This window comes from Sorex fumeus, unplaced genomic scaffold, assembly GCF_029834395.1.
Source record: "Sorex fumeus unplaced genomic scaffold, SorFum_2.1 ptg000072l, whole genome shotgun sequence".
In the NCBI taxonomy this organism is placed as follows: Eukaryota; Metazoa; Chordata; class Mammalia; order Eulipotyphla; family Soricidae; genus Sorex; species Sorex fumeus.
The window spans coordinates 52,305,003-52,332,684 of record NW_026606129.1 but is presented as its reverse complement, the minus strand read 5'-3'; the positions used below and the strand labels follow the sequence as shown (position 1 = coordinate 52,332,684).

Genomic DNA, 27,682 nt, shown 5'->3' with positions numbered 1-27,682 from the left:
CGCGAGAGGAGGGCGGGCCCTGACGCGGAACGGCGTGCGTGGGTTGGGCAGCGAGAGAGGAGGGCGGCTCTAACGCGAAACGGCGAGCGCGGGTTGGACAGCGAGAGAGGAGGGCGGGCCCTGACGCGAAACGGCGCTGACCGCACTCGGGTGCTCCTGGTGCTGCACGGCCAAATCTTTTTCTCCCCCTCCCCCCGGCCCAAACCCCCCCCCCCGAGTCTTTATGGAGTTGTGCCCGACTGCTCCCCTATTTCCTACACGAGTACCCCACGTTTCTCCTCTCAGCACTTCAGGGAGGTTCCTCCCTGTCTCAGGCCCAGGTATGCAGAGTTTATTAGTTAATATCTGCTCCCCAGACGCTGAGCTTCAGGTTGGTTCACGGACCCGCGTCGTTAATTCCGCGCCTGGCAGGGCCGGGATTGCGTGCCACGGGGCAGGCAAATCTGTATCGGCAGACATGCTATGTATATGACATGGATGAGAGAAAATAGTGGGTATGACAGCGCCTGTGACGGAGGTAATGGGAACCACTGTAAGAGTGTGAGTGGTGGTGGGAGAATGCAACGAAAAAGCCACACTCTGGCTGACCCTGGGCTAGAGTTTCTGACTCTTCTGCAGCCAACGGAGAGGGAGGATAAAGAGGCTCAGGTGTCCCACCAGCCACCCAAAGGCAGCACACAGTTGTACTGGCCACTCGTGTGCCCCGATGCCCTTTGTACCCTTAGCCAGTTCTGCCCTCTGTTCCAGGAGTTGAGCCAGCTTGAGGAGGGGCAGGGACTGAAGACTTCAACCTCTGGGCCCAGAGGAGGAAAGCTGGGAGGGGAGGACAGGGGGCCAACTAACCCTTTGGGTATTGCGGGTAGCTGACCTACACATGCCCAGGGGCCATGCCACTAGCAAAACATTGATATTTGTTAAACCGCCTCCCCACCCCCACCTCTACATCTCCCGCTCCCTTGGGGCCACTGGGCCTGCATTCCAGATTCACTAGAGCCCTGATTTCCCCATCAATCTCAGTGGACATATGGCAGTAATAGCTCGGTGTGACCTAATACTCATTCAATACTAAAACTACCTTCTGAGCAAGGTGTTATTTTACTTCCTTTACAGATGAGGAATCTAAGGCATGGACTGGTAAGGCCAGCCAGCCAGCCCATGTTCTGTCATTAGACTGCTTCACCTCCGAGCCCTGAAGCTGTCCCGGATTGGCTTCGCACTTCTGTCCCACCTCAGCACCACCAACAGTTTTTCACTCCCCAGACACACTACAAAGATGCATTTTATTGAGTTTGCAAGATAAGGAGAGGTCTTTTGTGGGCTTAGTTCTCGGGGAGGATTAGAAGGGGCACAAGCACAGTCCCTCAGGCCTCATCTGGGGTCAAAGCATTGGATGATTTTAAGGCAAGGCTGTCAAGGAAGTCAAGGAGGGCCTGGTGGAAATCTTGCGGCTTCTGGAGGTAGCAGGCATGGCCTGCATTGTGCAGCTTCACCACCGAGTGGTTGGGAAGGAAGCGGAGCTGCTGCATCGACTCTGTAGCCTGGAAGTGGTCCATATCTCCGTACATGATGAGGGTTGGGGTCTGCAGGGCAAGGCAAAGGGCTACGATCCTGTGACCTGATGGGGATGGCCCCTGGTGCCACCTCCTTAGGAAATCTTCCCAAACACTCCATCTCCTCCATTCCATCAGGGATGGGGTCATGTCCTCCAAATGAGATATAAGCCCTCTCTCCTGCCCCCAAGACCTTTGCAGACCCTCCCCATCCTTCTTACCTTCACGGCCCAGAACTGCTGCCGGGTATAGTTCTGGTTGTAGACAGGAGCAATGGGCACAAATCCACGCAGCATGTAGTGGCTTTGCATCAGGAAGGGCAGGGCATACTGGCCACTCAGCGAGGGGCTCACCAACACCCCCTTTCGTACCTGCAGGTCCTCCAGCATTTGCTTCATCAGCTCTGCCCGCCCTGCATCTGTGTTAGCCTCCTTTGTGGGTTCTGAGTTCCCAAAACCTGGGAACAGCAGAAGGCACCCACTAAGGAAGACTGGAGAGAAGTTCAAGATTTCCTGCCAGTGGCAGTCGGGTCTACCAGAAAAAAAACCTTTATTCATTAGATGGGCAAGACTAAACAAACAAAAATGCTGGTACTGCCCCGCACAGGAGAAGATGTTGGGGAACAAGTCATTCACACAGAACTGATGGATCAATCCACATAGCATTTTTTGGGAGGCAAGGTGAATTTGTCAAAAAAAAAAAAAGTAAAATATGCAGCCTTTGACCCACCAATTGTCTTCACTAGCTACCCACAGCTCAAAGAAGAACACCCAAAGATACTTCTTTTCTATTCCTAAAGAATTTCAGCTGACACTGAAAACTCTTAAGTCAGCCTACATGCCCACCAGCAGATTAGCCAGCTGACCTCTGCCTGTCCCTCTCACGGCACCTCCTACCGTAAACGACAGAGTGAAGATTCGTGGCAGCAGGCTTGACCTGTGAGACATGGTTCCAGAAATTCTGAGCCCCGCACAATAACTGTGTGCTTCAATGTGCTCAAGGTGAGACATGGCCAAGGGGAGAAAATGCTGGATTCCTTAAGCAAGCAGGGGACTGGACATCTCTATACCCCAACGACACAACACAGCATACTGCTTTACCTATTTCTAGAAAATACCAAAAATGTAGGTCTTCCAACACAGCACTACTTGGAGAAGTGAGGAGAGAGATGTGGCGTGAATCTGAGGGCATCATTGTCTGCCTTGCTGATTTCTTTTGGCCCACCCCATGGTCTCAGGGGTTGCTCTCGGTGCTCAGTGGACCATTCAATGCTAAGGATTAAACCTGGGTCTCCTGCATACAAAAGCGTGCACTTCAGCCCTTTGAGCTGTCTCTGGCCCCTGCTTGACTTTTTTTTTTTTTTTGGATCACACAGGGGTTACTCTTGACTCTGCCCTCAGGAATTATTCCTGGAAGTGCATGGAGAAGCATATGGTATGCTGGGGATAGAACCTGGATTGACCACCTGCAGAGCAAATGCCATACCTGCTGTACTATCACGCCGGCCCCTTGATTTTTTTTTTTTAATGGCAATAATGACAGTATAAATTGTGTAGCTAAATTTAAAAAAATTGTCAATTAAAAAGTATGTGATGCAAACAATTGCTCATAAAGTGACATTTCTGTTTGTTCAGTGGCATTCAAAAATCTACACCATTGCTTTCAAAGTAGAAAATAGAAGCACAGACCTTTCCATGGTGTCTTCATTCACTGTGAAATTCTGCCGCTCACCCAGACAATGGGGTCTAGGTTCTCCCACCCACATTTCAGGGTTTCCCCACCCCACTCAATCCCCTCTCTCCGAGGCAGCCCGCTACATTGGACATGCTTCATGCTGTCTCCCTAGGCCAGCAAATAGCACTCTCACCTGGGAGGTCAATAGCCACCGCCCGGTAGCCCCGGTGTGCCAGCACCTGCAGTGTGCCCAGCTGCTCCCACGTGAAGGAGCTAAAGGCCTTTCCATGGAGCAACACCACATCCAGCCTGTGGGCACAGAGGAGAAGCATGTATGTTGGCACCCATGGTGCTTGACATCATGTGGTGCTACAGATCAAACCTGGAGCTCCTGCATGCAAAGCTTGCTCTTCACACCTTGAACCCGCACCCCACCTACTCCTCCCCACTATTTTTTGTTTTGTGAGTCACACCCAGCAGTGCTCCGGACTTACTCCTGTGTACTCAGAGATTATTCCTGATGGGCTCAGAAGACCATATAGAGTGCTGGGGATCAAATCCTGGTTGGCCATGTGCAAGGCAAATGCCCTGCCCTCTATACTATTGCTCCTGACCCCGCCCCACCCCACTATTCTATCTTACCGGATCTCTCCCACTTGAATTCCCAGGCCCCGAGTGCCCTGAGTTGAGCTGAGTTTCCATAGAGAGCCCCCATAGGGTCAGCCCTCCCAGTACACCCCAAAGTTGGCACTTACCTGCGTGCCTCTCGGTTCGGGTACACCTCACGGAAAAAGACAGGGGTTTCTCCAAATGTGATACCAGTCAGGGATGAAATATTGGGGTTTGACCAGGGCCATGTGGTTTGCTCAGGGGTGCGTGGTATCCCTATGCACAGGAGCAGTAAGAGTAGCAGGGACAGGCCCATCAGGACGAGCTGGGATCGAGTTATGGGGGGCTGTCCCATAATCTAGAGAAGAGGAGAGAAATGTCTGGGGCTGAGTCCCCAGAAGCCCCTTGGATCCCAGCCCCCGCCCCCAGCAGAAGAAAAACCCCAGTCCTTGCCCCTTCCCCTGCTCACACCCAGTAGCTACATGAACCAGGACGAGGGCTCAGACATGCTATGGGTGAGACACATTTGACGTATCCCTCTGGCACACAGCAAGCTCAGTGGTCACTTGCGCCACTGTGCCAGGGAAAACCACTTCCACTCACAAAGCCTGTGACAGCAAGGCCCTGCACTTGGCCCTTCACATGCCACAGCTCATAAAATCCACACACGTACATCAGGTAGGTAAGATTCTAGGTCCCTTACAGCCAAGGAAACAGGCTCAGGGAGGTAAATTCCTTCACCCAAAGAGCAGAAGAGCAAATGGAGGAAGTGAGACTTGAGTGCAGGACTGGGCATCTAATCCTCCTTTGTGCCAAGGAACCCACAGGCCCCAGAGGTGATAGATGAACTGAGCCCTCATTGGTGAAGACTCAGAGGATTAGCAAAAGGGAAAGAAAGATGGCAAGGCAAGGCTCAAACGGAAGGCATGCTTGGAAATGGTTCTCTTTTCAGCACACTGCACACATGAATAATAATGCTAACACCGAAATGTGTTTACAGTTGATGGGAATTCATGATGCTTTAATGCCGGCTGATAGGAAATGGGAGGAGGGCTCATAGAGAACATCGGTGATGGAGAACTCTGAAGCATGGGGTGGTGCGGGACCGAGAACATGATGCACCTGGAAATGGAGAGGGCTGAATGAGGGCTGCAGAGGGTCAAAGTGCCACACGGCCTGCTTGAAGGTTTCCTGCTGCCTGGCTCCTGGGCCAGCCCAGAGCACTGGTCTCAGCTAGCCCTGGCTTTGAGACTGAGCTCTGCTTCCTCCTGGCAGTGTCTTCAGTTTTTCCATCGAAGGATAACCTCACAGCAGCCCTCCCCAGCCTCCTTAGAGATTTAAATACTACTACAGATGTAACCAGGGGCTGTCTTTTTTTTGGGGGGGGCACACTTGGCTGATCTCAGGGATCACTTTGCCCAGGGGACCAGATGGGGTGTCCGGGATTGAACCCTACTGGCCGGGTGCAAGGCAAGCACCCTACCCTCTGTAGTATGGCTCCGTTCCAAAAGACTGTCTTTTTTTTGGGGGGGGGGTAACCAATTTCTTGCCCCTGGTTGGAGAAGCATCCCCCGCCATGTTCCCAGATTCCACTAAAGAACATCTTTATTGAATGCTAGCTGGGCCCTGGAAGGAGCTAGGGGCTAGAACCGATCTCAGCCCACCCACCTCTTCGTAATCTTCGTAATCTTCGGGGATGTCTCCCAACGCCCCACCCCTACGCTTTCGGGTTACGCGGTTGGCCGTGGATGGGCAGTGGGCCCGCCTCTGGTGCTGAACCAAACGAGCGGAGATAGTGCGTGCTCCTCTCTTCTTTTTGACCCCAGACATCCTCCGACGTTCGCCTCCAGATGCACTCCGTCTAAGTTCGCCCCGGCTGAGCATCGGTGAGTGCAGGAGCTCTCGGCGCGCAGGGCCAAAGACGTCAGGCGGGGCGGGGGAGGGGCAGGACTTCGGCCGTTGCCTTGGCAACCCAGGCGGCTGGAGCGCTAGACAATTGTTGGGGGCGGGCAGCTGGGTCTAAGCTATAGAGATGGGGTGGGGGTAGCTGTGCCGTAGGCCCTTGGCATTCGCGTCGACGGTGACACACGGTGTACACACACGCACAGAAAAATCGAGAGTCCCCACCCCACCACCATTTTTTTGCACAAGCTGGTATCCTCCCGCAGGCTCACGCACACTCGTTGCACAGCCACTGATCTGTGTGCAATCGGTCCCTTGAATCACCCTCAAAATCACGTAGAGTCAGACATCAGGGGAGGTGAGCGGGCAGACAGGCAACACGCTGTCAAAACCTTACGCAGATCTGCCCAGCTCAAGCCTACGCTCACACAGACGCACAAGCTACGCACGCCTACAAGAAACACGCCTGCAAAGGGACACATAAACAGCAGGGCACACACAGAGAAACCCTCAGAAGCACACACACACACACACACACACACACGTTCAAAATTACACGCGCAAAGAAATGAGTTGACACCCCCCCAGGCCCACCAAAGGAAAAAAATAGTTTATGCACACAATGCACCGACGTTGCAAGAAATCCAGCCCCCGAGCCCCCCAAGAATACGCGCAAGCAATCTCACGCACACACAATACGCGAAAACACACTCACTTCGCTGCCTGTGTGTGTGTGTGCCCCTCCCACAGGACTGTCACTAGGCGCCGGGGCAAAGGGCGGAGCAAGGCTGGCCCGGCCCGCCCCCGGGCACCCTGCCGGATCCCTCTCCGGGGACACTCACCGGGTGGACCGGGACGGCGGTGCCGGCTACCGCGCGGCGGGCTCCGCCCCAGTGCAACCAGCAGCCAAAGACAGCAGCGACCATGGCACTGCCTCCGCCGCTCGGGAGGCTGCGCCGGGCGCCGCGGCGCGCTTGCGCAGTACTGATGGAAGGGCTGCGAGGGGCGGCGCACCGAAGCACGCAGAGCCCACCCTCCTTCTAGATTTTTCTGGATGGTTCTGGTCCTAAGACGTGGCGGGGACACTTGGCTTCTCCCCACCAGGACGTCTTCCCAGCTCACAGTTCAGTTCCCTGATGTGTGCAAGTGGGATTTAGGACAAGACCCACCACTCAGGCTTGTCTAAGGACTGCACCACGCCTTAGAACAGTCTGGCGTGGAGGTCCCGCAGGGTGAGCGCCGGACGGCCTGCAGCAGCACCAGGTCTCAGCACAACCACATCCAGAACCCCGCCTGTGCACATGCAGAGTGGGGAGGGTGTCTTCTCAGCCCCTGAGGGTATCCATCCTGGTTAGCATGGTGTGATGTGTGCCCAACGTCTGGTCTGGCCTGTCCTCAGGTTCAGCTCTTGTTGGCTCCCTTCACACGAGGGGCGGGTCTTACTCTTTACCACTATCCTGGAAGGTGGGCAAGGAGGGAGGCTCCGGGGAGTTGGGGAACCGGTAGCAGCCCCTGTGGGCACTGGCAGTGCCTGGCACTCAATCCTCAGTAGGACCTCAGCTACTACTTGGGGTGTAGCGCTGGGACTGGGCAGTCCCAGCTGGGCTGAGAGCGGGTGGAGGATGGATAAAGGAGCAGCAAGGATATGGACGCGTAGGCACTTCCCTGCTTAAGCTGCTGCAAGTGTCGGGTGAGCCTGTGGCTGAGTGTGGCCAACGTCCCAAGGCCAGAGAGGGGCTTTGGGAACCCCAGGCTGCTCTCAGTAAAAACTTGGTCTAGTTGCACCGACTGGCCCCATGATGACATTTGGCCACCAGAGGGCACCCGGTAGCAGGCCTGGTCCCCGCCCTAGGCCGGGGCACTGCCCCGCTTCCCGCTCCAACCCTTTCCCTGCTTCCCCGCCCCAGGCCCCATTCGCCGCCTGCACTCTCCAGTTTCCTATCGGCGTGAGCCCGGCAGCTCCCCAGGTACCGGCTGTTCGTCCTCCATCTTCTCTCCAACTAGACTCCCCTCCCTATCCCTACCCCTCGCCTCTCCTCTTTCTATTTCGGCTCCCCAGAGTCTGCCCCCATCAACCTCCCCATGCACCCTACCAGGCCCAGCGATCCAGTGCCAGAGGTCGGCGGAGGGGGTGGGGAGAGCGGTGGCGCGCAGGTGATCGCGCCAGACCACGGGCCCTTTGGTTTGGGCCCCCAGTGGGCCCGGCTTGGAGCACCCGGCGGTCCTTGGGGGCTGGAACTCCAAAGTCTTTCTCTGCTCTGCGCGGTTTCCGCCTCCGGAAAGTGTGTTTTTGGCTCCAATCTTGACCGCCCCGCCTTGGGCCTGAAGTCCCAGCTTCCAGTCTTCTTCCCTTGAAGAGGATGAGGCTGATAAACAAAATTGCTGCCTACTCCTGTTGGCTGCGCACTTACTGTGTGAACCATGTACTAGACTCACCAGCCAGGGCTGCTGTCCGGTGCTCCTTTAATCCTCTCAGCCACCTGTGAGGTAAATACTGTGATATTAGATACTGTGGCTCTTAGGGATAGCAACAATGAACAGCATGGTAATGGGAGCCCCAGTATTGAGTTCCTATCAAGAACACTCTTATCAATTCTTTTTTATTTTACTTTTTGGTTTTGGAGACACACCCAGTAGTTACACCTGGCTCCTGCACTCAGGAATCTCAGGAATTATTCCTGGTGGTACTCGGGGGATAAATGGGATGGCAGGGATTGAACCCGGGTCAGCCACGCGCGAGGCAGACACGTTACCCTCTGTACTATCGCTCTGGCCCTTCTTTGTTTCTTCTAAATCTCTTTCATTCTTGAGGTAGGCTTTATTTTGGTTGAGAAGACAGAGGCACACAGTCACAGAATTTGTTGAAAGGCAGAGGCAGCCATAACCCCTGTGTCTTCCTCACCCCCAAGCGTGTGCCTATACTTCTGGGAGTATCTGGAGACCTCCTGCTGCTCTCCCCACCACGAGACGCCCTTCTTACGCTCTTGGTGGCTGTCCTCAAACTGCACCTTGGCAGACTCTTCTGTGGCTTCTTCACAGGCCCTTCACCTCACAGCAGCAGATATGGCGGGCACAGAGGAGCGGCAGGGCACCATCCAGGTCCAAGGCCAGAGCCTGTTCTACAGAGAGGTTGTGCCAGGCGGCGGACAGGCTGCCCGCTTCTCTGTGCTGCTGTTGCATGGCATCCGCTTCTCCTCTGAGACCTGGCAGAACCTGGGCACACTGAAAAGGCTGGCTGAGGCTGGTTACCGAGCTGTGGCCATTGACCTGCCAGGTACTTCCAGGGTGGGCTTCAGGACAGAATTATGGCGGACTCACCGGGACCCAGGGTGGGGCACTGGGGACTGGGAGGATCTAACCAGGCTGGCCTTGAGCTTGTCAGTGCACAGGGCACACAGCCATGGCTTTTGTCCTTTTTTTAGGGTGGGGAGGAGGGGAGCATTGGGTTGTGTTCAGGGGTTGCTCCCAGAATCACTTCAGTACTTTGGGGGATCATGAGTACTGGGAACAGAGCATGTCCACCGCTTGCAAGGCCAGAACCGTATCCTCGATACTGTCTCCAGCTCTGAGACCCTCTAATCTTGATCTGGATGTTATCTGGACACTGTTCATTTATTTCTCTGTGCCTCGGTTTCCCCATCTGTAATGGATGATAACAGACTCATTTTGGGGGGCTGGCTCTAGTGCAGATGGAATGAGAATACTGTGTGAATTTGTGATCAACACTAGCTCTTGATAATTGGTGCTCAGGCTATTGGAAGTAAAATACATTTTTAATTTTTGTTCTGTGTTGCAGCTACACCAGATGGTGTTCAGGCATTACTCCTGAGTCAGTGCTCAGGAGCTACTCCTTAACTGTGCTTGGGGGACTTTACAGTAACCGGTGTTACCCCTGAGCCTTCCCCAGGCAAAACATTTGCTTAGCCCTTCTAGCTATCTCCCTGGCCCTGGCAGTAAACTCTTTTTGACAGTTCACAGATTCTGTAGGAAGCCTAGGGGTGTAGATGCGGGGATTGGAGGTTAGGGGGGCATGAGTCTCAGTCTCTGACACATTTGGGTACAGGGCAGGGCTTGGTGATTAAGGGCCCAGTCATGTTTCTATGTGCAGAGTTCTAAACTGGGTCCTGCAGGAGGCAGGGAAGCCCCCAGACTGCCAGTCAGTATAATGTGGACCTGCAGGCTGCAACCTGTGGTACAAATTTGGTAGAAGCAGTGGCTAACCTTCCCCCTCACTGGCCCAGGCTGGTGTGATTCCAGTGCCCAAGGCCAGGACTCCGGGCTGGCACTGGATTGGTTCCCATAGTGGGTTGGGCTGAGCTGCAAGGCAAAAGTCTAGAGCTAATCTTGGTGGGAACTGGAGGGCAGAGTGTGTGCCCAGTGCCTGCCCCCAGTCCCTTACCTGGAGGTACCCAGCCCAAACCCGTCCTAGGACTGGTATCTCCTAGGTAACTTTATTTTCATAATAACCCTAAAATGATAATACTTTTACTATCTCTTTGTAGCAGATGAGGAAATGAGCAGCCAGAGGGGCAAGGGACTTTGCCATGGCCTGTAAGATAAGTGGTGACTTGGGACTTGGATCCCGCTGTGTTGAAATTGAGTCTGATTCTGGCCAGGACACTGTGCCACTGGGAGAAGAGAGGTATAAACAGGGAGGCCATGCCCCATGCTGACTACCGACATGACAGACCTAGGCTGTTGTAGGCAGAAACTCAGGTATACTGGGTGCTGCAGGACTGCAGGAACTTGGCACAGCAAGAGTGACCTAGTAAGGCTGCCTGGAGGAAGGGATACTCTCTCCTCCACTTTTTCCTACTCACTGTTCTTGTCTTATCTCTCCCACGCCTGAACACCTGCAGGTCTAGGGAACTCCAAAGAAGCTGTAGCCCCTGCCCCTGTTGGAGAGCTGGCGCCTAGCAGTTTCCTGGCAGCTGTGGTGGATGCCTTGAAACTGGGCCCCCCCGTGGTGATCAGCCCATCACTGAGTGGCATGTACTCCCTGCCCTTCCTCACGGCCCCAGGCTCCCAGCTCCGGGGCTATGTGCCTGTGGCCCCCATCTGCACTGACAAAATTGATGCTGCTGCCTACGGCCGTGTGAAGGTACCACTGTGTGGGAGGCTGAGGCACCCTTGCCACCATCGAGGGAGTGTTCATCCTTGGAGTCTTTCCCCATTGGGGAGGGACAGGTCACCTGGGGTGGTTTCTGGGAGGCAATGAGCCATCATGCTCCAGCCTTTTGGTTCTCATAGCAGCTGATGTACTGTGCCAAGCTCTGGACTAGCCTGTGCTGCAGCAGGCACAAAACTCGCTCCTTGGGTCCGCTTCCCCTACTCAGGTTATGCAGTTATCAGTCCATCCCCTTTTGGGTGACCCTAGCTGAGCATTAGCAGGATGGGTGTCCCTAATGATTTCCTGTCTTTCCTTCCCTAGACCTCGGCTCTGATTGTATATGGAGACAAGGACCCCATGGGTCCCACCAGCCTTGAGCACCTGAAGAAGTTGCCCAATCACCAAGTATTCGTCATGAAGGATGCAGGGCACCCCTGTTACCTTGACAACCCGGAGGAGTGGCACACGAAGCTGCTGGATTTTCTCACGGGGCTAGCATGAGGACCAGCCCTGATGATGGGCTCCCTTGGTCTCTCCTTCTCTCTCTCCTGCCAGGGGCTCCTGCACATCAAGCAACAGGGGTATCTGTCTCTCTGCATTCTGGTTTTGGGGTTCTGTCTCTTCCTCTTTCTCTTGCAGTGACAGACCAAGGAGGTGAAATCAAGAGAAAAAAAAAAGCAGACATCAAGGACACAATCTGGTGGAGGGTAAACCATTAATTAGATGAGCTTCTAGAGCTTTCTAGCCTCTCGAACTCCTTCCTCTGCGGGCCTTGCCTCCCTTTCCTACCCCGGACCTCCTCTTTGGGTGCTCTGTGGAATACACACAGCACACCGCAGCCTCTTCTACACACACACGGTCCAACTTCACGTGCAGAACCAACCATCTATGATCCCAGAGTCTCATTCGCTTGGGAGTGACCGCGCAGGTGCACGCATGCGCACACTCACACATGGCTGGCCTGTGCATGCCCCCCAATCCCTGTGCACTGTGCTAATGGGAAAGTGGGGACCCCATGGGACATCCCCTGCCCCCTTGTGGGAGACTGTCTGCTGAGCTGAGGGGGTGGCCAGTCCTAGACTCCACTCATCCAAGGGGTGCAGATCGCTTCCAGAATGAATTTGCTGCCTCCCTCCAAATTTGCCCCCTGGCCCTCAAACCTCCCAACCACTGCCCTCTTCTGGGTGCTCCACACCTCCCCAGGATATTAGGCCGGGGGTCTTATCAGCCAAGCTTGTTTCCTGCTCTGGGCTTCTGAGGGGTGGGGAGACAGCGGTGGTCGGTGAAATAAAGTGATGCAATTAGACCCTGCAGGCTCTTGCCGGCTCCGAACGCGGCCCCTCCCCCTCCGCTCCCCCTCCCCCTCCTCCGGGGACCGCTACTGCGGGCTCCTCCCCCACCCTGGCGGGACCAGATGGTCCCCCTGCCCTTTTGTCCACCAGGCCAGATGGAGGGGGAGGGAGATTGCACTCCCCTCCCCACCGCCACCCCCACCTCCCAGGTGCCGAGACTCAGCGGAGGGGGAGGGGAGGTCAGTGGGACCCAGGCTGAGCCGATTACGGGGACGCGTGTGTGAGTGTGTGTGTATGTGTGTGTGTGTGTGTGCGCGCGCGCGCGTGCTGGGGGTGGGGGGATGGCAGCTATGCTCCCCAGGGAGCAGCAGCAGGGAAAAGGCGAAGGCTCAGGAAGAGCAGAGTGCCCCCCGCCCCCCGGCCCGTCTTCTCTCCCCCTCCCGAGATGAGGAGGCAAGTGCGCGGCGACCCTCGCCCCTCCAGAAAAGAAACCCGGAGTGGGGCGCGGGAGGGGCTCAGCTGGCTCCCGTAGCCCGTGCGGGGCGGGGTGCCGGAGGGGTGCAGGTCCGGTGGGCGCGAGCGCGAGGGGCGGGGGCGGCCCGCCGGAAGCGCGGCGCGGGGCTCGGCGGGGCTCGGCGGGGCTCGGCGGGGCGGGGCGGGGCGGCGCGGCTGCGGCACTGGGCGCTGGGGCGGGCCCGGCGCGCTGTAATCGGATCCGGGCAGGGGGCGGGGAGGGGCCGGGCCGGGCGGGCCGGGGTGGGGGGGAGCGCCGCGCCGGGCTCCGGGCCGGCCGGGCTCCGCGCCTGTCAAACCCCTCATTGTTCGCAGCTGATGTCACTCGCAGTTGTGAGCGGCCGCCTCTCCCGGGGACAATGTGGGACTGAGCGGCCCAGCCGCCGCGCCGCCGCCGCCGCCGCCGCAGGACAGCCCCAGAGAGGTAGGGCGCGGGCCGGGCGGGGCGCGGAGGGCCGCGAAGTTTGGGGGCTCGGCCGGGGGCGGGGAGCCCGCGCCCGGCCCCGCACGCCGGGCTCCGGGCTTCGGAGGCACCGGGACGCGGCGCGGAGCGCGCCCCTTGTCCCGCGCAGGCCCCAGCCTGCACAGGTGGGGGGCTTCTGGCTGCCCGAGGAGGGGCTTCCCGGGCCGCACCCCAGCTTTGGGCGCCCCCATCCCACCTGCTGTTTCTGCCCTTTGGACCCGCTCTTCTCTCGGCCTGGGTTCGGGTTCTGCTCCATCGCTGTCCCTGGCTTCCATCCCCCATCCCACTCCGCCCTGCAGTTCTCAGCACACACCCCTTCTCATTCTCTGCAGTCCTGGGGGGCCAGACGCAGAGGTCCAGGCCTGGAGTGGGTGCAGGCACGGTGGGGGGCTCACGCGGGGGCCCCTCCTGCCCCGTGGCTCGCAGCCCTCCAGCTCTGACCTACCTTCTTCGCTGGAGTCCAGGCGGGTGGGGGCCCCTGACCCTCCTGCCCACCCGAAAGGAAGGTGCTTGCTCCCCACTCCCCCATCCCAAGCCCGCCATCTTGAGACCTGTGGCACCCAGTGCCCCACCCGGGAGTGGTCCTCAGCACCCAGGAAGTGGACCTCCACGGGATGCATGGTGCCAGTTGCATGCCCTCCTCCCAGAATATGGGCTCTTGGTGCCCCCTCCAAGCCCAGGCTGATCTTCTTGTTGGATCCACAGAGCATGTGGCATCAGGGGCCCGCCTTCCCTCACAAAGAGCTCTTCCACCCCATGGAAGCCGGCCCGCCCCAGGAGCTTAAACCTAAGCTCTGACCCCCTCTCTTTCCTGGGGTCACTCACAGCCTCAGAGCCAGCACCTGGGGCTCTCCCCTTTTCCCAGCGGAAGGCCCCCTAGCCCCTTGAGGCTCTGGAACTTCCTTCAAGCTCCAAGGCACCCCCTTCCCAGCCCCCACCCCCTAGTCTTCATCAGCATGCAGGCTCTGGCTGCCCAAACACAAGGGGATTGTTCTTCCTGCATGCTCGGGGTGGGGGGCTGGGAGCCGGCGGCCCACACACCCTGGCAGGCCTGGCCACCGGGAGGCCGGCTTCGCCCCGCCCTGTGGCCCCCGCCAGGCCCTCTCCATCCTCTCTGCTCCCACCACTGCCCCCCTTGCACCCCCCCTCCCCCGTGGTGCTGACCTCTTGAGGAAGGAGCCCGGAGCCACAGAGGTGGACCCTGGCTGCCCGTGCTGGCACCCTCCCACCGTTCTCCCATCTAACCTTACAAAGGAGTCCCTTTCTCTTGAGGTCTTGGTTCACCTCTCTATGCTGAGGCCCTTCCCGCTGTGAGGAACTGAACCTGACTTTGTGGAACCTATGCCACACCCCATTCTTTTTCCCTTTTTCCCTCCCCCCACCCCACCCCTGCTGGTACCCCATGGGAAAACCCACCCTGACCCCAGGAAAGTATTTGCAAATCCTCTGCCTCAGTGACATGCCTGGGGAGCTCCTAAAGCCAGAGGAGAAGCCGTGGCCAGAGCTGTGAAGGCAGGGCCTGGCTCCCCTTGGCTGGTCCCCGTAGGTGGCCTGTCCCCTCACCCCACCCTCACTGCTCTGCTGGGATGCTCAGCCCCCAGCTCTTGTTCCTTGTGTTTGCTGCCTGCAGGGTGCTCTCTGGACAGTGGAAAGATGGGCTCAGAAATGCACAGTTGGGGTCCCTTTGAGTTGCAGACCTATCTTTGGGGCCGTAGAGGCTCCAGTGATGTGATCACTCACTTGGGAGGTTGGAGAAAGCTTCACAGAAGAGCCGGCATTTGAGCAGGGTTCTGATGGAGATGGGAGGATGGGCATTTCGATCTGGGATCAGCCCGGGCAAAGGCCCAGAGGCCGGGAGGTGCTAGGAGGGCTTTGCAGTGGGGCGAATGTGGGGGCTGGGGTCGAGATGAGACAGGAGAAGTTGGCAGCGGCCAGGTTTTGTGGGGTCTTGAGTGCCTGTCTGTGAAGCTCAGCCTTTATTCCTGAGCCCTGGGAACCCCTGGTGACTGTTGAGCAGCAGAGTGACCCGCGTCTGTCCTAGAGAATGGAAGCCCCTTCTCCGTGCGCGTGAGACCGTGAGGGCTGGGTGCAGTGACTGGAGCTGTGCCTTTTCTCCTGGAGTCCAGCCTAGGCCTGGCCTGCCTTAGTTTCCCCTGGCTGTGAGGATGCCCTGGAAGACTGTAACCTGTCTGGCATCAGCCTGCTTGGCAGCTTCCCTTCCCTACCGCCAACTGAGTCTGTCAGGCAGCCCTGGTCCTACGGGGCAACCAGGGGCTGGAGTTTGAGAATCCCAGGTGCCTCCCACCTTGCCGGGCTTGGGGCATGAATGGCCATTCCCTACTTTGGGTGGGGGTGGGGGTGGGGGTGGGGAGACTGTAAGGCTGCCAGGCTGTTCGAGCTGGTGCATGCGCCCCCAGACTCTCCGGCAGTTCTCTTGGTGGCCTGGTGAACGAGGGAGCATGAGTATGCCAAGAGAAGGGGTAGGGCTGGGAAATTGGGGTCTCTCAGCGCTGCCCCCCAGGCCCGGTGTGCCCACTCCTGCCACGCCCTGCCTCCCCTGGTGCCCTGAGCCATTCCCCAGCATCACTGGGTGTGGCCAGCATGGCTGCGGCTGGAGAAGGAGTCAAAGGAGAATGCCGCTTAGGGGGTTGGGGTGCTGCAGGGGTGTGGGGAGATGTGAGGTGGGGGAAGGGCTTGCAGCCTGTTCTCCCCTCTCCCGGACCCCCTGTGCTTCTGTAAACCCTAGTTGGTTCAGGCACGGTGGTGGCAGAGGAGAGCAGAGGAATCCCCCAAGGGGCGGGCCAGTCAGAGGCCTAGCCCCAGGAGCCCTCCCTCCCCTGGATTGTTCTTGCTCCAGAACAAAGCCAGGGTGGACACTTGATCCTTGCCTGTGGGGGGGAGCTGGCTAAGCCCCCAGCCCTTTGATTGGGCAGCTGTCAGGAGAGCGACAGCTGGGGGGGAGGGGCAGGAAGGGGCAGCCACCATCGCCACACAGCTGTCGCGCCCCTCCGCCCCCTCCAGCCCGAGTGGCTGGGAGCCAGGACAGACAGAGTGGGCGCTGCAGCTGGGGAGGGGGCCTGAGGAGTAGGAGGGAACGCCTGAGGTCAGGGCCTGGTCTGAACCTGGAATGTTCTGCCAGGCAGCCCTGCTGACCAGAGGGGGCTGGGCACCCCCAGAGGTGAGCTGGAGGTCAGTGTGGTGTGTCCCGTGGTTGCCATGTGGGTCGCCTAGCAGGGACCAAGAACCCACCTGGCCGGAGCAGCTAAGAACTCCCTGGAGGCCTAGTGGGGACACAGGGGGGTGACCCCGGTACAGAGAGACCACGCCTTCTTAGGCCCCTAAAGAATCTTTGGGAGACCTGTCAGAACCCCTGGGTTTCTTCTAAAGACAGCAAAGACCTGTGTCTAGGGTTCCGCTGAGCAGGAAGGACACAGAGACCAGTGCCCTCTCCACACCCCTCCCTGCCATGGCACACACACTCACAGAGCAGGGGGGGAAACTGAGTCCTGGTGTGGGGAGGACCTGGCCGAGGTCCCCCGTTGCATTTGTGGCCGTGGGGCTCTGCTGCAGATATAGGTGTGTGGTCATGGCAAGAGCTCTGATTCTGACCTCATTCTAGACCATTCTGCCCACGAGAGGCAAAGTGGAAACCCTTTGTGGGGGTCTCAAACCCATGTCCACTCTAAAGCAGTGCTCAAGGGCCAGAAAATTCTGACTTGGGACAAGTTGCCAGCCCTTTCCAAACCCATGTCATTCTCCTAGCCGGGCCGAGGTCTCAGAGGTGACTAATGGTCCTGCCCGCCTTTGGAGAGCCCCTCTAAAAAGGGAGATCAGAAAGGGGACGCATTCCAGCCTATGATGGCCTGACCCAGCTAGTGTCACCCTCCCCACCCACTCCCCTGTGACCTTGGGCAGGTGACAGACCCCCTAGGCATCGGGTTTCCCTTCTGTTTGGTGCATTCATCTGTTCCGGGCGCCAGGGTGACCCTGTACCTTCTGGGGCCTGGCTCGGAGCTCCGCACCAGGCACCCAAGGAGCAGGAGGCAGCTGTGGCTCTGCGCTAAGCCTTGGCTGTTCTGGGAGGCACTGAGCCCATCCCCACACACGCTCGGGGGCTGCAGGTAGCAGGGGGAACGTGGTGAGCGAAGGCAGCCAGCTTGAGGCTGCCCAGGATGCCCGGGCACAGGCAGGCACTGTTGACCTCTGACCCCAGCAGAGTCTGTGGACTCCGGATGGGACTTGGAGAACAGGAGCCCAGGGGAGGGGACTGGTCGTTACCCCCATTGTATCCAACTAAAGCACAGGCTCCTGCCTTCCTGAGAAAGGCCACTGGGGCCCCGCCTTTCCCACTCTATGCCTCCATGCTGGCTACTTTGGGGGTTCAGGAGAGGACATGGGACAGAGCCCTATGCCCTTGGCCTCAGATCAGAGTAGGGGGCTAGGAGGAGGTGCCCAGAGGCCTCTGGAGAGCTAGCTTCGGACCCCTCCATCCCTCTCCTTCACACCCTTCGGGGCAGAAGGAATTTGCAGCATTGGGACTTGGTAGCGGCTCAGACATGGCTCCAGTTTTCTGGCCCCCTAGTGCGCTCCTGGGCAAGGCTGAGCTAAGGCTGAGCTCGGTGGGAGACAGCCCCTGGAGGAGAGGGATTTCCCAGCAGGATTATGGTTCAGGATTAGGCAAGAGCATGAAAGAGGGTTCGGTGGGGAGGTGGGGAGCGCTGGCAGCGGGGCTAATCCTAGCAACTAATCTCTGACCCCTCCTTCCTCCCTCAGTCTGCGGCCTTGACATTCCCCAGCCCCCCCAATTCCTTTCTTCCCCACCACCATCCCGGGGAGGACAGAGTGTCTCCATTTTCCGGTGAGGAAATTGGGAGTTGAGAGCCCAAGTGACTTGAGTACAATAGAAAGTGGTTCCAGGCCAGGCCTGTGGCCAGCCAGGACACTTTGTACCCCCTCAGCCTGGAGGAGAGGGCTGCAAGAGTGTGCAGACCAGGCCGGGGGAACTCTGCTCTGAGCCCTTCGCAAGGACCCCCTGCTCTCATGATCTGGGGCCACAGGAGCCTCAGCGTAGGGCAGTGAGTCGCCCCATGAGCCTTTGCTGGCAGAGGGGAGGCACGAGCAGGCAGGTGCAGTCCTGAGCCTTCGCCTGCCATCTCCTCTCAAAATGCCTCTTCCTCGGCAGCTCCAGCTTCCCCCCTGGCTGCTCCTCCGTGCTTGGATAGCCGTGGGCTCAGGCCACAAGGCTCCTTGGTTGCAGTGACCTTTCAGCCTCACTCAGCCTGCGAGGCCCTCCCCCCGCCCCCACTTCCCCACCCCCCCACCCCACTCAGCTCCCTATGGCTTCATTTTGCTCTTCAGTGTATGAGGAAAAAGAAAGACACTCATTGCCAGGTGTGACGTGCTTACGTCTTAAGTCAGTGGGGTTAGGAACGGGGGTTCCCTTCTTTCAGGTGGGGCTGCTGAGGTTGGATGGATTAGCTCAGCCCTCCAGGATCCCAAGGCTAGGGGGCTGCAGGCATGCGCCGCCCTAGTGCCCCCTTAGAGACTCGCATCCAAGCTCTCTTCCCTTTTCTGGCAGCCTCACTCCGGGGTCCCACAGTAAGGGCAGGGGGCCCAACAGAGAGAAGGAGTCCCCTCTCACTCCTCTCTGCATCCCCCGCAGAGCCGGCCCGGTGCAGCGTGGACGCACTCCCCGGCCGCTGTGGCCCCGGCCCCGCCTGACAGGATGAGCGGCTCCGACACGGGGCTGGAGGAGGAGCCGGAGCTCAGCATCACGCTCACGCTGCGGATGCTGATGCACGGGAAGGTGCGGAGTGGCTTGGCTTGGCCGTGGGAGGGGCAGAGGGCAAGCTGAGGGCAGGCCCATCCATGGGCAGGCCTCATTTTAGTTGGCTGGCCTCTGGAGGAGCTGTGGGGGTTGTCGGGAGGAGGGGGGAGGGGGCTTTGGTACCCCCATGACTCGTTCTTGTCTCTTTGCAGGAGGTGGGCAGCATCATCGGGAAGGTAGGTGCCAGCTCTGCGCCGTGCCCGCTGCTTCTTGGGGCTGCGGCCGCTCAGGCTAAGCGTGAATCTGTTTTGTTTCCCACAGAAAGGAGAGACCGTAAAGCGAATCCGGGAACAGGTGAGGACGGTGTCTGGGGATAGTTGGGGGAGGTCCTGGTTCTACCTTCTCTCTGAACCCCACCATCTTGCTAGCCCCTGTCCTTAGTGGGGAGCACAGGGGTCAGACAGGTTGGTGGTGGGGCTGGGATGTGCCTCAGTGGCATGGCAGAGACCTTGCTTGTGTGAAGTCCTGGGTTTGGTCTGCGGTACCAACTTCTGGGAAGAAGTGGAGAAGATGCCCCCCTACCTGTGGCTTGTCCTCTGCCCACAGAGCAGTGCCCGGATCACCATCTCTGAGGGCTCCTGCCCTGAGCGCATCACCACCATCACCGGTTCCACTGCAGCTGTTTTCCATGCAGTCTCCATGATCGCCTTCAAGTTGGACGAGGTCTGCAGTGGCGGGCGTGGAGGCCAAGGGACACTTCCTACCCCAGAGCCCAGCATGGGGGCGGGCAGCCCAGGGTGGGACTCTCGCCCTGGAGTGGGACTTGGAGTGGGTCGGGTTCCTCCTTCATCCCTTAGCAGGAAGGTGGTCGCGGTGCCAGCGGGGGGCACAGTGAACCCGTCGTCTCTCTGCCCAGGATCTTTGTGCCGCACCTGCTAATGGGGGAAGTGTCTCCAGGCCACCAGTGACCCTGCGCCTGGTCATCCCTGCCAGCCAGTGTGGCTCGCTGATTGGGAAGGCTGGCACCAAGATCAAGGAGATCCGAGAGGTGAGGGGAGAGGGGCCTGCAGGCCCGGAGAATGGTGGGTCTGGCCTTAGGACTGCCTGTCTCCTGGGCATCTCTGAGTCTGGGTGCTGGGAGCAGCCAGAGGTGACCCCTGTCCTCTCCTCGCAGACCACTGGTGCCCAGGTGCAGGTGGCAGGAGACCTGCTCCCCAATTCCACGGAGCGTGCAGTCACCGTATCTGGGGTTCCTGATGCCATCATCCTGTGTGTGCGCCAGATCTGTGCTGTTATCCTGGAGGTGCTGCCCTGGGGCCGGAGGGCATAGGGGTGGGGCTGGCCCTGAGAGACCCTCAAACCCTGTGCCTGTCACAGCAGGTGTGGGTGGGGCAGGGTTAGAAGACTGGGGCTCCAGGAGGTCAGAGCCGGCTTACTGGGTGCTGTGCCTCATGAACACAGGTCCCTTGGGGAGGGGGTGGTCAGTGGGGGCCTGAGTAGATCCTGAGACCACTTCTCCATTGTGTCCTCCAGTCCCCACCCAAAGGAGCCACCATCCCGTATCACCCAAGCCTCTCTTTAGGGACTGTCCTTCTCTCCGCCAATCAGGTGAGGGGGAACAGTAGTGGTGGGGGGGGACTTACCAGGGGAGGAGGTATTGGGGGCCAGGGAAAAGGGAGAGGAGTGACTTGCCCAGCTGCCCTCTTTCCTGTCATGGTCACTAACCCCCTCTATCGCTCTGTGTCCCTACAGGGCTTCTCTGTCCAGGGTCAATATGGGGCTGTGACCCCAGCCGAGGTGAGTGACCTATAGCCCAAGCCTCGCCCCCTCCTGAGCCAGGCCTCCTCCGACTCCTGACCCCTCTCATTGGGCACAGGTCAGCAAGCTGCAGCAGCTCTCTGGCCACGCCGTTCCCTTTGCCTCACCCAGCATGGTGCCAGGTAAGCAGCCTGGCTGGGGGCAGGTGCCTTAGGGAAGGCAGCACCCCTGGGCTGGACCTGGGAGGCAGGAAAACCCAGATCCTTTTCTCCCCACCCCATGCAGGACTGGATCCTGGTGCCCAGACCAGTTCACAGGAATTCTTGGTTCCCAATGATGTGAGCAGGACAGATGGGATATTGGCGAGCAGGGAGGAGGGCTCTGGGGTCTGGGCCTCGCCCTGTTGAATCACACCCTCTTCCCCAGCTCATCGGCTGCGTGATTGGGCGTCAGGGCAGCAAGATCAGCGAGATCCGGCAGATGTCAGGGGCTCACATCAAGATTGGGAACCAAGCAGAGGGCGCTGGGGAGCGGCACGTGACCATCACTGGCTCGCCGGTCTCCATCGCCCTGGCCCAGTACCTCATCACTGCCTGGTGAGTGTGGGGTGCGGTGGATTTGCTTGCCTGGGGAAGGTACAGGTGGGGCTGGGGGCGCTGACCGTCTTTCTCTGAGCCTGTCCTCTGCCATCTCGACCCTGCCTGACTCGTTCCATGTTGCCCCATCTCCCCTCTCTCTACGTCCCTCATGTCCTTTCATCACCCATGTCTCCCCTCCCGGGATCTTTGGCCTCCCTTCTCCACCCCTCCCGGGACCAGCCTGCCCTTCCTTCCCCTCCTCACCATCCCTGCCCCATGTCCTATCTCCCCCGAACACGTCCACCCCAGGTCAATGTTCTCCTCAGCTCCTCTCTCCTGTTTCCATCTAATTTCGTCCCTTCTCTCACCCCGCCTTCCCCTTCATCTCCCCCATATATCCTTCTTTTCAGTCTAGAAACGGCCAAGTCTACCTCTGGGGGGACGTCCGGCTCGGCCCCTGCAGACCTGCCTGCCCCCTTCTCACCACCCCTGACCGCCCTGCCCACGGCTCCCCCAGGCCTGCTGGGCACACCCTATGCCATCTCCCTCTCCAACTTCATCGGCCTCAAGCCTGTGCCCTTCTTGGCTCTACCACCTGCTTCCCCAGGGCCGCCTCCGGGCTTGGCGGCCTACACTGCTAAGATGGCAGCGGCCAATGGGAGCAAGAAAGCTGAGCGGCAGAAATTCTCCCCCTACTGACGCTGGCAGAGGCACAGGCGCAGGCGCAGGGGACCACTGGCAGGGGGCTGCCTCTGCACCCCACCTGCCCAAGGAAACTCCAAATGCCGCTAATGCCCAGACGCATGGATGCACCCCTTCACCCTGCCCCAGCCAGCGGGGAGTTCCTTCTCTTGGATGGGTGCAGATATGGGCCCAGGGTTCTGGGAGCTGCAGCAGCACCAAGATAGGGGTTCTACCCCTCCCCCAGCTCTGTGCTTGGATGCGGGGAGCATCCTTAGTGCTTTGGGAGGGGAGAGGGATTACTTACGCCCTCTCCACTCCTTAGGGCTTCCTAGCTTACTGCCCCTCCCTCGGTGGGGATCAGGGAGGAGGGCTGGGGGCCACGCTTCTCACCTCACCTCCCTGCAGATTCCTGCTGCTTCCACTGATACCTTTTTGACTGGAATGGACTGGCTGGGCCTGGCAGAGGGCAACTCAGAGAGGGAGCGCTGCTGGGGAGCGGGGGGTGGGGGTGGGGGAGCGGTAAGGGGGAAGGGGCCGCATTCTCGGCAGCAGACACTCTGTACAGTTTTTTCAATCCCTGTTTTTGAATAAATATTCTCAGAGACCAGGAAGCTGTGAAACACTGTGGGTGTTGGGGATGGCAAGTTCCCTAGGAAATGGGTGTAGCCGAGGCTCCGGGGGACACCCCCCATCTGTGAATCCACAAGTTCCAGCTGGGCCCTGGCCCCTTCCACATGTCAGTTCTGGGAATTCAAGACCCTTAGAATACCATGATGTACAGCCTTCTGCCTCTGGCACCAAACGGTACCAGGTGTTAGCCGGACCTTTTAGAAACAGATGGAGAAATTCCAGCAGCTTTGACCGGCCTCTCCTCAGCCCAGACGTCAGGGAAGTCTTCCTGAATTTCTCTCCACTCATTCCTCCTGCTGTGGCTGGAACCTGGGCCCTGCCCTGTTCGGCCCATCCTTTGGCTGTGAGCCCTAGGGCCCTCTCCTGTGTCCCTGCCCACCTCTGCTCCTTTGGCCTCGCCACCATCCATCAGTGTCCAAGCCACCTTAGTCACAGTCCAGAATACAGAGGGAAAGCCAAGGTCTATGGAAGGAGTGCACAAGAACACAAGGGGCAGCAGTCCTGGCTCCCAGAAGCCTCTGGGCCTCCCCAGGCAGCGGGGGTCTTTCCACCTGTTGCAGAGCTGGAAGTCAAGGCAGGGCACCTGCCAACGTTTGTGCAGGAGGCTGGACAGGCCCCTTCTGATACCACCCTCCTTTCTCCAGTCCTGGGCTCGGCGTGTGTGAGGGCTCTCCCCTCAGGTGGCCTCCAGCATCTTCAGATTCCTTTCTAGCCAACGCTCGGGCTTGATCTGATGCTTTTGCAGGGCCCTCTGGAGGCCCGTGGAGGTGCTGCAGCAGTGCCCGCGGGTGCCAGGCCTTTGGCATGCAGGCCCTCGGAGGCCTGGGCAGTGCTCGGCGGGCCAGGCGGCGCAGCGCCCTGCGCACCGGGCGCTGCAGCAGGCCGTACAGGAAGGGGTGCACCGCGAAGGCCGAGTAGGCCACCCAGGTGACGGCCGTCTCTGCCGCAGCGGCCTGCACTGCGGGCGCCAGGCACGCACAGCCGTAGGGCAGCCAGCAGGCTGCGAACTGGCCCACGGCCAGCGCTGGGGCCAGGGCTGCCTTGGCCCCGGGCAGGCGCGGCCGGAGGGGCGGCAGGATGGAGACGCGGCTGTCCAGCGAGTCGGAGCGAGGCCGAGCCCCGCGCGCGGGCCGCGGGGGCCCCAGGGCAGCGCGGCGCGCCACCAGGAAGATGCTGCCGTAGGCGCCGAGCAGCAGGAGGGCGGGCAGCGCGAAGGCCAGCAGCGCCCAGAGCGGCCGGAAGGGCCCGAGGCCCCCCGCCAGCACGGAGCAGCTAGCTGGGGCGGGGGGCGGGGCGGGCGGCGGCCCGAGCAGGGCGAGCGCGCCCAGCAGCCCGGCCGCGGCCCACACGGTGGTGAGCACCAGGCTGGGCGCGGGCCGCGCGCCCGGACGCAGCGGGTGCACGATGAGGCGGTAGCGCGCCAGGCCCAGCGCCGCCACGGCCAGCGTGCAGGCGGGCAGCAGCGCCGCCGAGAGGAAGCGCGCGGCGCGGCAGGGCGCGGGGCCCAGGCGCACGCGGCCCAAGCCCGGCGGCGAGGCCAGCAGGCCCAGCGGCATGATGGTGGCGGCCGCCAGCAGGTCCACGATGCACAGGTGCACCAGGTAGAGCGCGTCGCGCAGCCCTGGCGTGCGCAGCACCACGACCAGCAGCCCGCCGTTGCCCAGCAGTGCGGCCACCTCCACGGCTGCCGCCAGGAGCAGTGCCATCGAGCCTGGAACCCCTGTGCCGGGCAGCCCTGTGGTGTTGGCCATCCGCGCGCTCAGGCTTCACCCTGTGCTGGGAGAAGAAATGGAGAGTCTCCTCCTCCAACCCCACCCCCCACCTCCCTGCCCAGCGCTGGGCCCATGCTCCTCTGGCCCCTCACCTCACAGGCTGTCCAGGCGCTGGCTCCGTTTCGCGGGTGGCCATCTCCTTGGGAGCTTAGCCGGCCCCATGCAGGGCACAGCCGGCTGGGACTGTGGGCTCGTTTCTCTACCCCAGCGACTCAGCTCCTGCTGGGGATGGTACTGGCTGTCACTTTGATGTCGCCTTTGGAGACAGCAGAGCTGGCAAGGGAGGGGCAGGGCCTGGCACCACACCCGCCCTCTGGGTCCTAGCAGCTGGCAGCTGGAGGCTAGAGGCTCTGCTGTGGCAGCGTCGGGGGTGCCTCCAAGGCCGGTCCAGAGTAGGGACACACAATAGGCAGGAACTGGAATGTGTTAGTGACAAGAACCGGAACAGTGCGAGACCCAGGGACCCTCTGAACACCAGGAAAGCTAGATCTCTTAGAAAGTGAGTGCTGGATAAACCTGGGGGGTGGGGGAGGGTAAATCAACGGCTTGACACATAGTAGACACTTGATATTTAGTAACTTTGCATAGCTGCTTCATGATAGTGTAAGAAGTAAATGCCAGCAGGCCTTGGGGGACAATGGCTGATGTTAGTCTTAGTTGCTGCTAGCAAACAGGTCCGCTTAATGCTACCTGAACTATTGCCAGGAAACCACTGCAGCTCTGAGGACATGTGGGCTAGGGCGCTGTGGGCAAGATCCCACATTCCATGTTCCTGGTTAGGTTTGAAATCCAGTCCTTATCAGCATATGGCACCTGCCAGATGGTTGACTCAGGAAAAGCCCTGCAACTCTTGATTTTCCCCTCCAGGTTTTGGGCTACATCCGGTTGTGCTCAGGGCTTACTCCGGGCTCTGTGCTAGGGATCAATCCTGGTGGTGTTCAGGGGACCATATGTGTTGCTGGGGATCAAACTGGGGTCAGCTGCTTCAAGCACCTTAAGTCGCCTCCTCTGGCCTCCCAGAGCCATGTGACTCATACGAATTACAGTTTTAAACCTCCATCCACCCCCTGACAAACTTTGCATCCAGAGTACCTTCTCTCTTCAGTCCCCAGTTTGGTTATTCAGCTGCTTCTTCAGCATCTCCCTCTGTACTTTCAGTTCTGGGCATCTCTAACTTCTTATGTCCCAAACAGTAAGATGACTCTTAAAACAAATTGGAGGTAGGGAGACACCCAGTGGTGCTCAGGGGCTACTCCTGGCTCTGCTTAGGGGTTGCTTCCTGTGGTGCTTGGGGGCAGTGTGGTTGGAGGGTTGGAAGTCAAGCCTCCTACACACAAAGCATGTTTTCAGCCTGCAGAGCTATTTGTCCAGTCCCCAAACAGAAGGATGCGTCGTGACCCTGCCCACCTACTCCTCTCAGTTTTCTCCATCTTAACAGACTCCGCCTCCGAAGTTCCCATGGATGCCTCTTACCATTTAATTCGTTGGCATATCTGAATACAGCCAGTGTTCGCCATCACTCCCTTGGCCCCGGCCACCATCTGTCTCCTGGACCATGTCAACGTCCTCGTCACCGATCTCCTGCCCTCTGGTCCTGTGCCTGTTTCTGATCATTTGCCCAAATCTGTTCCCCATTTCCCCCAGTTTTCCTCAGTGATGCTTTGCTTATCAGAGAACTGTGCTTGCCATACTTCCTTGCCAATGGGCTTTTAGGTATATTTGACCAGGTGTATTGGAATTACAGGCTTGCTCATGTGTCAGATGGATCAATAGCTTCTTTTGACACATTGAGAGCGCGTGAGTCAATATGAATTGGGGTTTCAAAAAGGGGAAAGGTGAAATCAAGGTCAGGGGTCTCCACACTAGCAGGGACCCATTGTTAACCTGACGGAATCTAGGTCTTCTGAATTCCCTTATCAGAACCTGGTAACTGAAACACAGCAGGAATGTTAGTTCTGGGCGTTTCTGTCCTCTGTTAGGGTGTTTCTACCTTTCAGCACTGCACTTCCTCCCTCAAAAGGAGGCACAAAGCTGAGTCTCCTTCTCACTCTCAGCCTGGGGTGTTGCCTCTCCCTCTGGGGAAACAGCCTCTCTCCATGGCGGCTGATTTGGGCAGGACAGCCCCACGGGGCCATTGAATACCTTTTGCTTCCATCATCCCTCCCGACTCTAGGTGAGAACCACTTCATGATTCCTGCTAATGCCTGGATTGTCTTATATCCTCCCCTTTGCTGGTTCAGTTTCTTCCCTGTGATGAATTGTAGATTTTTTTTTTGTGGGGGGGGTCAGACCCAGTGGTGCTCAGGGGTTACTCCTGACTCTGCACTTAGGAATTACTTCTGGTGGTGCTCAGGGGCCCATATGAGATGCCGGGGATTGAACCTGGGTCGGCCACGTGCAAGGCGAACGCCCTCCCCGCTGTCCTATTACTCCCTTGTGATGAATTCTTGCCTGGAAAGTTTAGAGTGATTTCAGTTTTTTGAATACGATTTTTTTAAATATTTTTTTTTCCTTTGGGGCTGCACTCCGTAGTGCTCAGGTCTTGCGGTCTTGCTCCTGTCTCTGCTCAGGGGTCGCTTCAGACAGTGCTGGATAACCAGGCAGTGTCAGGGAAGGATCTCAAGCAAGATGAGTGTCTTATCCCATTCAGTTACCATCTTTCCTAAAATCATCCTACTTTCCTGTCACTCCCTTTTACCCTATTATTCTGGAACTTTCTGCTTGCTAAACCATTTTATATCTGTATGTGTTTGTTTAGAAGCCGAATTTCTAGACGACACGCTTCAGAGGAGCAGGAACCTGGTCTCTGTTTGCTGACCAGTGCCCTAAGGCCCATGGCAGGTATGCAGTCAGCAGTCCCAGGCAGCAGAGACCAGGGAATGGGCTGCCGGGTTTGACTAATTTCCTATTGGAATCTGAATGGCTGTGGGTCAGACTTTCCACAAATCAGATGAGAAAACAAAAGCCTTGAAATGGAATAGATGTTCCAGATCATCTAGCTGACTTGTACGTGGAGCCCAGGTCACCTATTCCTAACCTCTGTCCACATAGAACCAATTCCTGCACCTGGCCAAAACTTGAGCATGTGACTCGACACTAGAAAGTGAAGCTGGAATTCTGGAGGTCTTGGTTCAGAGGAAGAAGAAGACCAAAGCCTTCCCAGTTAATTGAAGCCTGAAGGGCTGGGCAGCCCCTGAGCCACCAGGGACCCCATTAAGGAGGATTGCAGAGTGCATTCTCCCTTCGGAATCTCCTTCCCTCCCTCTCTCCCTCCCTCCCTCCCTCCTTCTTTCTTTCTATCTTTCCTTCTTTCTCTCTTTCTCACATTCAGCAATGCCCAGGACTTACCTCTGGTTCTGTGCTTAAGAATCACTCTTGGT

The 27,682-nt window shown here is 58.6% G+C and overlaps 4 protein-coding genes and 1 long non-coding RNA gene across 9 annotated transcripts; 2 read left to right on the top strand and 3 right to left on the bottom strand.

Moving 5' to 3' along the window:
• Positions 1-1,315: 1,315 nt before the first annotated feature.
• Positions 1,316-13,657, bottom strand: ABHD14A (abhydrolase domain containing 14A). 4 transcript variants are annotated; one of them, XM_056129889.1, is made up of 6 exons: positions 6,578-6,731; positions 5,502-5,857; positions 3,980-4,191; positions 3,418-3,533; positions 1,772-2,007; positions 1,316-1,580 (listed from the first exon to the last, which is right to left on the bottom strand). In XM_056129889.1, the coding sequence occupies exons 2-6, from the start codon at positions 5,715-5,717 to the stop codon at positions 1,362-1,364; spliced, it is 999 nt and encodes a 332-aa protein (XP_055985864.1). In that variant the 5' UTR covers positions 5,718-5,857; positions 6,578-6,731; the 3' UTR covers positions 1,316-1,361. The 4 variants fall into 4 exon arrangements, with proteins under 4 accessions (XP_055985864.1, XP_055985865.1, XP_055985866.1 ...); XM_056129890.1 differs by lacking the exons at positions 5,502-5,857; positions 6,578-6,731 and adding an exon at positions 13,559-13,657; XM_056129891.1 differs by lacking the exons at positions 5,502-5,857; positions 6,578-6,731 and adding an exon at positions 4,832-4,955.
• ABHD14B (abhydrolase domain containing 14B) lies at positions 7,585-12,151 on the top strand. Its single transcript, XM_056129893.1, has 4 exons — positions 7,585-7,702; positions 8,775-9,009; positions 10,595-10,836; positions 11,167-12,151. The coding sequence occupies exons 2-4, from the start codon at positions 8,799-8,801 to the stop codon at positions 11,344-11,346; spliced, it is 633 nt and encodes a 210-aa protein (XP_055985868.1). The 5' UTR covers positions 7,585-7,702; positions 8,775-8,798; the 3' UTR covers positions 11,347-12,151.
• LOC130037895 (uncharacterized) lies at positions 7,709-8,994 on the bottom strand. Its single transcript, XR_008794500.1, has 3 exons — positions 8,716-8,994; positions 8,172-8,215; positions 7,709-8,085 (listed from the first exon to the last, which is right to left on the bottom strand). It is a non-coding gene; the product is annotated as an uncharacterized LOC130037895 (long non-coding RNA).
• PCBP4 (poly(rC) binding protein 4) lies at positions 12,854-22,415 on the top strand. Of its 2 annotated transcripts, XM_056129887.1 has the most exons (13): positions 12,854-13,074; positions 18,776-18,919; positions 19,093-19,116; positions 19,202-19,234; positions 19,487-19,603; positions 19,797-19,928; positions 20,055-20,183; positions 20,414-20,488; positions 20,633-20,677; positions 20,757-20,820; positions 20,924-20,976; positions 21,065-21,234; positions 21,627-22,415. In XM_056129887.1, exons 2-13 carry the CDS (start codon positions 18,839-18,841, stop codon positions 21,913-21,915), a joined length of 1,212 nt encoding a protein of 403 aa, XP_055985862.1. In that variant the 5' UTR covers positions 12,854-13,074; positions 18,776-18,838; the 3' UTR covers positions 21,916-22,415. The 2 variants fall into 2 exon arrangements, with proteins under 2 accessions (XP_055985862.1, XP_055985863.1); XM_056129888.1 differs by lacking the exon at positions 19,202-19,234.
• A 544-nt stretch (positions 22,416-22,959) lies between these two features.
• GPR62 (G protein-coupled receptor 62) lies at positions 22,960-24,510 on the bottom strand. Its single transcript, XM_056129643.1, has 2 exons — positions 24,395-24,510; positions 22,960-24,306 (listed from the first exon to the last, which is right to left on the bottom strand). Exon 2 carries the CDS (start codon positions 24,279-24,281, stop codon positions 23,100-23,102), a length of 1,182 nt encoding a protein of 393 aa, XP_055985618.1. The 5' UTR covers positions 24,282-24,306; positions 24,395-24,510; the 3' UTR covers positions 22,960-23,099.
• Positions 24,511-27,682: the final 3,172 nt, after the last annotated feature.